This window comes from Vigna unguiculata, chromosome 7 (genome assembly GCF_037176805.1).
Source record: "Vigna unguiculata cultivar grain cowpea cultivar isolate G323 ecotype 2 chromosome 7, ASM3717680v1, whole genome shotgun sequence".
Lineage (NCBI taxonomy): Eukaryota > Viridiplantae > Streptophyta > Magnoliopsida > Fabales > Fabaceae > Vigna > Vigna unguiculata.
Window position 1 is genome coordinate 3,397,528 of NC_140798.1, and position 12,929 is coordinate 3,410,456.

At 31.5% G+C, this 12,929-nt stretch overlaps 1 protein-coding gene and 2 pseudogenes across 1 annotated transcript; all 3 read left to right on the forward strand.

Moving 5' to 3' along the window:
• Positions 1-1,546, forward strand: LOC114190574 (zeatin O-glucosyltransferase pseudogene; annotated as a pseudogene).
• A 3,075-nt stretch (positions 1,547-4,621) lies between these two features.
• Positions 4,622-6,157, forward strand: LOC114192658 (zeatin O-glucosyltransferase-like). Its single transcript, XM_028082432.2, has one exon. The coding sequence runs from the start codon at positions 4,660-4,662 to the stop codon at positions 6,052-6,054; it is 1,395 nt and encodes a 464-aa protein (XP_027938233.1). The 5' UTR covers positions 4,622-4,659; the 3' UTR covers positions 6,055-6,157.
• A 4,878-nt stretch (positions 6,158-11,035) lies between these two features.
• LOC114189618 (zeatin O-glucosyltransferase pseudogene) lies at positions 11,036-12,772 on the forward strand (annotated as a pseudogene).
• The last annotated feature ends 157 nt before the right edge of the window (positions 12,773-12,929 follow it).

Sequence of the window (12,929 nt, forward strand, 5' to 3'; positions counted from 1 at the left end):
AAGCATCTTTCCTCGTTATGTAAATGTCCAGTTGAACCATAACATCTAGCCATCCAAATTTTCTCAATGGCTTCCAATGGAAAAATTCTTCCTCTTCAAACCCAAGTCTTGGTGGTTCTGATACCTTTCCCTGCACAAGGCCATCTCAATCAGCTTCTGCATCTCTCACACCTTATCTCATCACACGACATACCAGTTCATTATGTTGGCACTGTCACACACATTCGCCAAGCAACACTTCGACACCAAAACTCAACTTCAAACATCCATTTCCATGCCTTTCAAGTTCCACCCTTTGTGTCACCTCCTCCCAACCCTAACAATCAAGAAACTGATTTCCCATCTCATCTCATTCCTTCCTTTGAGGCCTCCACGCACCTTCGAGAGACTGTGGGAAAACTTCTTCAATCTCTTTCATCTAAAGCCAAAAGGGTCATAGTCATCCATGATTCCCTCATGGCATCAGTGGCACAAGATGCCACAAACATGCCTAATGTTGAAAACTACACTTTCCACAGCACATGTGCCTTTACCGTCTTTGTTTTCTTCTGGGAGAGAATGGGAAGGCCTCCGCTTGAAGGTTTCCGTGTCCCAGAAATTCCTGTTTTTGAAGGATGCTTCGCGACCCAATTCATTGGTTTCATCATTGCACAATATGAATTACACAAATTCAACGATGGAAACGTGTACAACACAAGTAGGGTGATCGAAGATCCTTTTCTTGAGTTGCTGGAGCGTATCGGTGGCGACAAGAAGGTTTGGGCGCTTGGTCCATTCAACCCTTTATCCATTGAGAAGAAAGATTCAATAGGATTCAGGCACTCATGCATGGAGTGGCTTGATAAACAAGAGCAAAGTTCAGTCATATACATATCCTTTGGGACCACAACAACTTTGACGGATGAACAAATCCAAGAGATTGCAATTGGGTTGGAACAAAGCGAGCAGAAGTTCATCTGGGTGCTGAGAGATGCTGATAAAGGAGACATCTTTGATGAAAAAGAAGCAAAAATACATGATCTTCTAAATGGGTTTGAGGAGAGAGTGAAAGGCATGGGGGTGGTTGTGAGGGATTGGGCACCCCAATTGGAAATTCTGAGGCACCCTTCAACAGGGGGGTTTATGAGTCACTGCGGATGGAACTCGTGCTTGGAGAGCATAACCATGGGAGTGCCAATAGCAGCATGGCCTATGCACTCTGACCAGCCAAAAAACGCAGTTCTCATCACAGAAGTGCTGAAGGTTGGTTTGGTTGTGAAGGATTGGGCACGAAGGAAGGCATTGGTGAGTGCATCAGATGTTGAGAATGGTGTGAGAAGGTTGATGGAAACAAAGGAAGGTGATGAGATGCGAGAGAGAGCAGCGAGACTTAAAAATGACATACATAGGTCCATGGAAGAAGGTGGAGTTTCTCGCATAGAAATGGATTCTTTCATTGCTCATATCACTAAATAGTCTTGTATATCATTCGATGTTGTGTTTCCTTCATTTATATTTTATAGATATTAGATTGATTTCAGTTAATAAAGGTTGAAGTTTTTAAATATTCATTTATTTTAAGTGATAGAAATGATTTTAACCATTATCTCAACAAATGCTAACGGTTAGTTTTTGTAATTAATTGAACCTACAATCTTTCTTATCTCTTTCATCTGACCACTAATTCATTTTGTTACCCAAAAATCATTTTAACCATTTCATCTCAATAGTTTACAGATAAATATACTTTGTCTTTTTTCTTTTACTTCTTACATTTTATTTACTTTAATAATTTACTTAAAACACTTTATATTTTTTTTATCCCTTTTATAGTTTATTTATCTAATCATTTTATTATTCATCATTTATTTCAATTACTTTACTTATTTCTATTATAACTTTTTTTTACAAGATTACTATATTGATCACTATTTTATTATGCATGACGAAGATTTTTATTTATTTGTAGACATCATAAATAATACCATTGTGATGATTTGCTTACAAATCTTTTGTTCTCATGCACAAAACTTACAAATTTGTGTAAATTAAGTAAACTACAATATTTGCACATATTTGCATAAACAGTTTGGAACGTAAACCTCCAATGTTGTGGTCTAGACTTTATTCCATGTTTCTTTCATTTCATTCATAATTTTGGAATGTATTCTCTTTTATTTTCGATTTGGAACGTGCTTTTCCATTCCTTTTTTATAGACAACAAGAAACTACCATAATTTAAGGGCATGCAAGGGACAAACATGCTTTGTCATCCATAAAATTGGAACTCATCAATAATTAACAAAAGTCAAAACTTAATTGAAACGAAGAGAGGACATATCAACTCTTAGAGTTGGTTAATAAGATACAATTCATATCTAGAAGTAATAGAAAATAATTGAGAAGTGTTTCATGTGGATACCTTTTACAAGTACATTTCGACTTTATAAGAACATTTATATTGTTATATACAAATAATACTACTATGAATGAAGAAAAACTGAAAAAAAAAATACTTATTATGTCAGGTTTACGAATACCTGTCATGTTTAAGAATATTTGTCGTAATCAATTGAACTTATTATGATAAGTATTTGTAGACCTATCATAGTAACTTGAATATACTATGTCAAGTCTATGAACACATGTCAAATTAAGTAATTTATTATGATACGTCTTCAAATAGATATTATAGTAAGTTGAATTTGTTATGACAAGTCTAGGAATATATGTGTCATAATAATTTAGATTTATTATGTGAGGTTTATCATGTTTGTCATAATATGTTGAACTTCCTATGTCAAGTATTCTTAATTGACATAAAAAGTATAAAATTTCTATATCATCCACATTCATAACAATAAAATAATCATCATAAAAAATTGTGTAATGGTCATAAAAAATCTCATCTCTAGTAGTGTTTCTATAGTAATAAGAAAAAATATTTTCATATTCTTATTATTTCTTTCGGTATGTTTTTATTTCACATTTAAATGTTTTGGTTATTACAAATAGAGATCATGAAAATGTAATTGGCGTGATTCATATCAATAAAAAATAATTTATTTTCTTACATAGTTCTAGCCATTACAATAAAGAGTGATGGATGATACTCAAATGTGCCTCTAATTACATGTAAAGGAGAGAGTTACAGAATCTACTCATACTTAGCCAAAAGTTCGAAAAAGAAAAGGATAGAAAATTTAAATTAATTTTTTTTTTAAATAACAATGAAAGAAATTCTCTCATTGGTAAAAAATTTATTCATGCTCTCCTTGTCCTTAGGTGGACTCTTATTGGCCAAGAATTCCTTGTGTATATGCCTCCAATTTAGATTTTGACTTGTTTTTCTACTTGCACTTCTTATTTTAATCTTTGTCACTCTTCTTTTTCTTCCACGTTACCTATATCCCCTTATTCTTCACCTTCTTCTAAAAATATATTTCAAAGTGTACAATATAAAATACATTTATTTTTTTATTCTGAAAGATACAATTCAAAATACAAAATATGTATTCTAGATTGTGGATTCTAAAATACAAAATAAAACCTATATTTTAAATTACAAAATTCAAAATACAAATTTATATTTTAAAATATGAGTTTTGTATTTTAGTTTATGTGTCTCGAAACATCTTCACATTGTTTACTCTAGAACTTAAAATAAAAATATTAAATTAGAGGATAAAATTGAAACTTAAAATATATAGAGTGGGGAATGAAATTTATGGAGGTGTAAGAAGAATCAGCCTAGAAAAGAAAATCAAATGATGGTGCCATTTCAAAATTCTATTTGGTGTCATTAAAGATTTTTTTTTTTACATTAATAACCATAATGAATTTTTTATATCTAAACAATAAATGTATGTATTATTTAATTATCAAATCACGATAATGTGTGATTCCCTTTTTCATCTTCCACAAAATTCCTATTATAAACAGAGTATGTTTGAATACAGGACAAATTGTTTTGTCCCATTAAAAAAAATACTTAATAATAAATTAGGTTATTATTTTAATTTATATATATATATATATATATATATATATATATATATATATATATATATATATGAGATTGTAAAATAGTTCTTTAAAAAGTATAAATATATTGTAAACTTTCCTTCACTTGAAAGTGTGGTGTTCATAAATAATATTTAGCGGTCATGACATTTATAGAAGTTGCAGTAAAACTTGTGGAAGATAAATATAAATTAAGTGGGAAATAAATGTGCATGCCTATTTTATGTTTTGTATTAATACTTTATATTTCAAAATACATATTTATACTTTATATTTTTGTTTTTTACACCTTATATTTAATACTCTGAGACTTTTGCTTTACATTATACATCTGAACATTCCGCATTAATTACTGATATTAAATAAAGAATTATGATATGTTAACAATGTATTTTTAACAAAATTTTGATAAACTTTTTTATTTACGTAAAAAATATTATTTTATTATTTTATTTTAATTAAAAAATAAAAAATTAATCAACTTTAATTCTATTTTTAAAAACTTTGTTAAGTTTGTCAAAATGTAATTTTCCTTAAATAAAACACTCTTCTATACATCATGAGTTGTATATATAAAAGCTTACCTACTCATATTTCTAACATCCAAAGCAGAGCAAAACATAAGCTACCATTCCATCTTGGTACCCAAATTCCCCAATGGCTTTGAATGACCAAAACATTCCTCATCAAGATGAAACCAAAGTGGTGGTGCTCATGATACCTTTCCCTGCACAAGCTCACCTCAACCAGCTTCTGCACCTCTCGCGCCTAATCGTCGCACAAAACATACCAGTCCATTATGTTGGCACTGTCACACACATTCGCCAAGCAACACTTCGACACCAAAACTCAACTTCAAACATCCATTTCCATGCCTTTCAAGTTCCACCCTTCGTTTCTCCTCCTCCCAACCCTAACGATCAAGAAACTGATTTCCCATCTCATCTCATTCCTTCCTTTGAGGCCTCCACACACCTTCGAGAGCCTGTGGGGAAACTTCTTCAATCCCTCTCATCTCAAGCCAAAAGGGTCATAGTCATCCATGACTCCCTCATGGCATCAGTGGCACAAGATGCCATAAACATGCCCAATGTTGAAAACTACACTTTTCACATCTTCTCTGCCTTTAATAACGCCGTTTATCTCTGGCAGGAAAAAGGAAGGCCTCGTGTTGGAGACATCCATTTCCCAGAAATTCCTTCTGATGAAGGATGCATCGCAACCCAATTCATGGGTTTTCTTTCTGCACAATACGAGTTCCTCAACTTCAGCCATGGTGACATTTACAACACGAGCAGGGCAATTGACGGTCCTTACGTTGAGTTTCTGGAGCGTCTCAGTGGCGGCAAGAAGGTTTGGGCACCGGGGCCACTCCACCTTTTAGACGCTGAGAAGAATGATTCAACTGGATTTAGGCACCCATGCATGGAGTGGCTTGATAAACAAGAGCCAAATTCAGTGATATATGTGTCTTTTGGGACCACAACAACTTTAAAAGAGGAACAAATCAAACAGATTGCAACTGGGTTGGAGCAAAGCAAACAGAAGTTCATCTGGGTGCTGAGAGATGCAGATAAAGGGAACATCTTTGATGAAAAAGAAGCAAAAAGACATGATCTTCCAAATGGGTTCGAGGAGAGAGTGAAAGGAATGGGGGTGGTTGTGAGGGATTGGGCACCCCAATGGGAAATTCTGAGGCACCCTTCAACAGGGGGGTTTATGAGTCACTGTGGATGGAACTCGTGCTTGGAGAGCTTATCCATGGGGGTTCCAATGGCGACATGGCCCATGCACTCTGACCAACCAAGAAATGCAACTTTGATCACGGAAGTTCTGAAGGTTGGTTTGGTTGTGAAGGATTGGTCGCAGAGGAATGCGTTGGTGAGTGCATCAGATATTGAGAATGGCGTGAGAAGGTTGATGCAAACAAAGGAAGGTGAGGAGATGCGAGAGAGAGCAATGGAGCTTAAAAATGGGATCCGTAGGTCCATGGAAGAAGGTGGAGTTTCTCGCATGGAAATGGAATCTTTCATTTCTCACATCACTCAATAGTGATATATACCATTAGTATGGTTCTTATGGCAGAATAGGGCAGAAGTTAGTTGTCATGAGGCTAATGCAAAATATTTTCCTGCAACATTATCAGAAATAAAGCTTCTCTTTAGTTATATCTCTTCTAATCCATTTTGCAGAATTACTATTTACATATTTCATGAGAGAGTTCACTATTTTCACATCTAACAAAATTTGTATACTCACTTTACATGTTTTTTTTTTTAAATGTATTTTTTGTCCTAATTTTCGATAAATCCGGTCATATCAGTTCTAGTTTTATTTTTGTACTTAAATAGGTTTTAATTTTTGTCAATTTTTGTTCAATTCGGTCCATTTTTTGTTAACACCGTAAATCATTGACGGTAACCATCACATGTCACTTTGTGGATTTCTTTTACTTTTTTCAATATCTTTTTTGATTTTTTAAATTTTTATTTAATTTTTTTAAATGTCTATGTGTCAACCCAGTAACATGTGAGAGTTAATGTTTTATATTCAATTCAGTCCCTATATTTTTTATTTTTGTTCAATTTAGTCCTAATTTTGTTTAAAATTGAACAATTTTATCCTTTTGAAATTAGTACCAGATTTAATTTGTATATAAAATTTATAATGATGTAAATTTTATTATATTTCATAAAAAATATGAATTTTAATATAAAATTAAATTTGGTCTCAATTTGGAAAGAGACATGTAAAAAAAATAGAATTAAATTGAACAAAAATAATAAGTATATTTTAAAATGTAAAACATTTCAAGTTTAAAAAATTACAAAGTAAAAATGTAAAAAATAAAATAATTTGAGTATTTAAAGGTGGAGTGGTTGGATATATATATATATATATATATATATATATATATATATATATATATATATATATATATATTCAAAAAAATTATTCTAACATGTATATATAAGTTATAATTAAACTTATTTACTAATTTGGTATAAGTTAGAAAGGACAAGATTATATCGTTTTAAAGAATAGGATACTAAATTGAACAAAATATTTAAATTGAGAATTAAATTGAAAACAACTATTACTACTGTCACGTGTTAATACTGTAAACTGTCACGTGTCAATACTCTAAACTGCCACATGGTAACCTGACATATGATAGTTTATAAATTTTTAGAAAAAAAATTAAAAAAAATTAAAAATTTCAAGCTTGACACTTGTTCTGTACAGACACAATGTTAACTCTAACTTAATATAGAGGACCAAATTGAACCTTTGTACATAATTTGGGGACTAAATTGAACCAACCAATAATAAGGAAACCAAATTGAACTAAACCAAAAAATTAATATACTAAATTAGTAATTATATCTTAAAAATATTATGTTTTTTTTATCATAATTTTTTATTATTTTATAAAAATTAATTAATTGATATTGAAACAGTAATAAAAATACTAATATATACATATTATCCTGTGAGAAGGAAATGAGACAAAAATTTGATACAATTGAGATTAAATATGAAATGAGAATGATTTTTTTAAAAATAGATTAAGATAACAAAACTCGTTTGCCTCTAAGTATGCCTTATTTGATTTTGCCATAATTGTATACCTAAAAGATATATTTTTGTAAACGTTTTCAGTCAATTAATATGGAAAATTTAAAACTATTTAAACGTTTTCAATCAATTAATTGTAGCAATTAATTTGACATTGCTTATTTAATATATTATCTCTAACATTTATGTCTTGATATGCTTTTAATTAATATTAGTTAATATGAATTTATATTTTTCTTTCATGTTGAAATGTTTACAATAAATATTTATTAAATTTATTAGTAATTTAATATTAATTATTGGATATTACTTTGTTCACATGTTGACTTTATTTCATGTTGTCAACAGTAATTAATTCTATCAATTATTTATTACCTATCATTTGTAAGTTTTGGAAATTAAATGTATCAATATTTTTTGATGTTCTAATTTTGCTTTCAGATAACATATTTAACTCTTTTAATAATTATTAATCTATTATTTTTCTTCTTTTATAAATTTTTTGGTAATAAAAAAGTTTAACATTGATGTAAAATATTAGTTATGTTTATTTGAAGATATATCAAATATGTAATAATTTTGACAATTATTAGTTAATATATTGAGTTTCAAATTTTTTTAATAATTAAAATTTTATTTACATAATTATATTAAAAAAATATTATTACATTAGATTTGTTTAAAAATTGATTTTTTTCTGTAATAATATTGAAAAGTATTAATTATTATGCTACGTTTTGAATTTTTTATAATAAACAATAATTCATAATAGTCTCAAAAATAATATAAACATACCACTAATTTCGATTAATTTCATTAAATCTGATAATCGCGATATATATATATATAGATATATATATATAATAAATTAAACGGAGTACAATTTTTTAATTAATGATAAGTTAAAATTTACAATTAAATATATTATTAATTAATTACTTTAGATATGACGCATTATGATGGTGAGTACTCTAAATATAGTATTCTCGTAACATCTATGTACATATATAATAAATGAAATGTAATGTATGATCAATGGTATTACTAAAGCATAAATTAAAAATATTATCGATTAATTACCTTAAATACGATCCATTTTCAAGATAAATACTCACTTTCAATCTAATATACTCTTCTATTATCATATTTTAATATATTCTTAGTGTCTTGATGGTTTTACAAGTGGATTTTCCTCCGACTTTAGTCACATACCAACGATGTAATCTCTTGATGTCACTTATGTTCTTGTATGTAGGAACAAGGATATCCAAACACAGTTCTTCTAGTTCAGTCGATCATTTCTTCCTTGTGTATCAATGACTTCAATCTTTTAAAGTTTCGTTTGGTCTTTGACGTCCTGTGTTACTTGTCAAAAGCAGTCCCACACTCAAGTTAGTATTGGATTAATTAAGAGTTCAATAAATGTTGTGGATGCAAAAAGTAGTAAATGTCTTTCCAACACATTATATTTATTAGCCTTCTAGTGGGCCTCTTACCTTAATGATGTTCCAATAACAATCTACAATTAGTTATTGGATTTAACATTTACAACATGTCAATAAGTTCGTCACCATCACCAATCGGTCCATTCCACTCAAGGCCACTTGGCACGATATGTACAACCTACGTTTTCCTATTCTATAAATCGTAGAGATATCAAAACAGGTCACCCATCCTAGTCTGGTCCGGCCCATCACGGACTGGCCACTTAGTGAGCCAATCCAACTCGGCTCACTTATTAATGAGCCAAAAAAATCAAACCCGACCTGACCCAACACAGGTTGGTGGGTTAAACAGGTTGACTCACTTAATTAAAAAAAATACAATTTTTTTTCAGTCCCAAAAAAACTAAATTATAACTGTGATTAAAATATAAATAAACTTCAATATAATCCAAATACAATCCAAAGTAATGTACAACCCCAAATACAAAATAAAATCATAAAAATACTAGGTTTGCATTTGTCAACCCAATATGTTGGCTAAAAAAACTCAATCCAACCTAAATACTAAAAAAATTGTGTGACCCTTTATCTGCGGGTGGATTGGTGAGCCAACCTAACTCACCATGAGTTCAAACTAAGCGAGCCGAGTTATGGTGAGTCTGGTCAAAAATTAATCTGTACTAAAATTTGTAAGAAAGTTTTAACCCAACTTGACCCAAACCCATGATGGGTTTGGTTGGCCCACACGACCAATGAGTTCTAACCCACTTTGAGAGTTCTAATTATGTTTATTCCTCTTATACTAGTCTTAGTTATATATTTTACAAAAATATTTATGGATTATTTGTTATGAAAAAAAAGATAAAGATATTAAAATATATATATATATATATATATATATATATATATATATATATATATATATATATATATATATATATATATATTGATCAAGTCAGACGATTTTTATAACAAAAATAACAAGTTAAGTTGAGACACAAAGAACGTTGCACTAATAATTTAAAAGATAATATGAAATAAAATACCAGACACTTTTATATGAACCAGAGTGTTTATTATGTATTTTTCTCATGTAAATAGATGATATTTATAAATGAGTTAGGAGTTAATTAATCTAATTTAAAAAAAAAAATAGTAATTTGTAGTCAATGTTGTTGCCAAAATATCTAATTAATGTCTTCTTGCCAAAATATTTATAAAATCTATGCAATTTTCATTCTGAAACTAGCATACTATTTCAGAATAACTTGTTACTACACAAGTTATACAGTGACAATTGTTGTTTAGATTTCTCTGAAGGTATAATAAAATGTCTTGTTATTATATTAAAATTATATAATTGACAATTGTTTTCATATTTCTCTGAGAAAGTGTCAATGATTATTTGTAAACTCGTCCCATGATATTAGTGGATAACAATTCTAAAACAACCATCATCTTAGTCTAATTTTCATCATCTTAGTCTAATTTTCAAAAATGCTACCAACACTACTTTCCACGACACTCTTTAATCGTGGTCAAAATTGTAGTCTAAAGGTGGTTTTTTTTTTTTAGCAGCGTCTGTCTCAGATTTATGTCATTTTTTCACATTACTAGAAAACATAAGTATTTGCAACTCGTTAATCATGCACCAACCAATGTAAACAGCAAAATAATTTATCAACAAAAAATCTTCTTTTAACTAAAATACACCAAACTCATTCAAAATTAGCAATTACATAATTTATAAATATATTTGAACCTGATCGGGCTAGTTACAAGTTGGTAGGTTAAACAGGTTGACTTACTAATATATAATTTTTTTTCTTCAATTCCAAAAAAAATTAAATTATAATTATGATTAAAATCTAAATAAACTTCAATATAATATAAAATAATGTTTAATCCTAAATATAAATCAAAATCACAAAAATATTATATTTGCATTTATATGTTGACTAAAAAAACAGTCCAATTAAACCCAAATACAATAAAATTATGTGACTCTTTATCTCTAAGTGAATTGGTAAATCAACTCGGCTCATCACGAATTCAATCCGGATCGGTGAACTGGTAAAAAAATAACGCTTAGTAACCAATTCATTCCGAAGCCATGGTGCGCGACTCTAACGGCTATAATAAATCGTGAGTAGTATAAATGCTTACCCATATGTTCATGCTTGATCTACTACCAACCTAAGCATAAGCTACCATAGCATCTTGGTACCCAAATTCGGCAATGGCTTTGAATGACGAAAACATTCCTCATGAAACCAAAGTGGTGGTGCTTGTTATACCCTCTCCTGCACAAAGTCACCTCAACCAGCTTCTGCGCCTCTCACGCCGAATCGTGGCACACAACATACCAGTCCATTATGTCAGCACTGTCACACACATTCGCATGGTAACACTTCGACACCAAAACTCTACTTCAGACATCCATTTCCATGCCTTTCAAGTTCCACCCTTTGTTTCTCCTCCACCCAACCCCAACGATCAAGAAAGTGCTTTTCCATCTCATCTAATCCCTTCCTTTGAGGCCTCTACACACCTTCGGGAGCCTGTGGGAAAACTTCTTCAATCCCTTTCTTCTCAAGCCAAAAGGGTCATAATCATCCACGACGCCCTCATGGCACCAGTGACACAAGATGCCATAAACATGCCTAATGTTGAAAACTACACTTTTCACATCTTCCCTGCCTTTATTGCCTCTGTTTATTTTTGGGAGGGACAAGGAAAGCCACCGGTCGAAGATATCCATTTCCCAGAAGTTCCTTCTGATGAAGGATGCCTCCCAGCTCACTTCAACGATTTTCTTTCTTCACATAGTTATAATGAATTCCAAAACTCCTATGGTGATATTTACAACACGAGTAGGGTAATTGATGGTCCTTACGTTGACTATATGCAGCGTCACAGTGGCGGCAAGAAGGTTTGGGCACTGGGGCCACTCAACCTTTTAGCCATTGACAAGAATGATTCAACAGGATTTAGGCACCCATGCCTGGAGTGGCTTGATAAGCAAGAGCCAGATTCAGTGATATATGTTTCTTTTGGCACCACAACAACTTTGACAGATGAACAAATCAAACAGATTGCAACTGGGTTGGAGCAAAGCAAACAAAAGTTCATCTGGGTGCTGAGAGATGCTGATAAAGGGGACATCTTTGATGAAAAAGAAGCAAAAAGGCATGATCTTCCAAATGGGTTCGAGGAGAGAGTGAATGGAATGGGGGTGGTTGTGAGGGATTGGGCACCCCAATGGGAAATTCTGAGGCACCCTTCAACAGGGGGGTTTATGAGTCATTGTGGATGGAACTCATGCTTGGAGAGCTTATCCATGGGGATTCCAATAGCGACATGGCCCATGCACTCTGACCAACCAAGAAACGCAGCTCTGATCACAGAAGTTCTGAAGGTTGGTTTGGGTGTGAAGGATTGGTCGCAGAGGAACGCGTTGGTGAGTGCATCAGATATTGAGAATGGCGTGAGAAGGTTGATGCAAACAAAGGAAGGTGAGGAGATGCGAGAGAGAGCAATGGAGCTTAAAAATGGGATCCATAGGTCCATGGAAGAAGGTGGAGTTTCTCGCATGGAAATGGAATCTTTCATTTCTCACATCACTCAATAGTCATATATACCATTAGCTTTGTTCTTACAGCAGAATATGGAGAAGTTAGCTTTTGATAGAATCAGAATTATTCAGTTTTCATGATCAGGTTAATGCAAAATAGTTTCCTATGACATTATCAGGTAGTAAAGCTTATGTTTAATTATGTCTCTTCTAATGCATTTTGCAAAAGCACTATCTACTATTTTAAAAAGAACAATCCTTCGTGACACTAGGGATGGCAGGATTTGGTGGACGTGACTCTGATTATTTTATTTCGTATTTAGATTCAA

What these genes read in the sequence shown, in the direction of transcription:
- LOC114192658 (XM_028082432.2), top strand. Translation starts at nt 4,660, where the DNA reads ATGGCTTTGAATGACCAAAACATTCCTCATCAAGATGAAACCAAAGTG.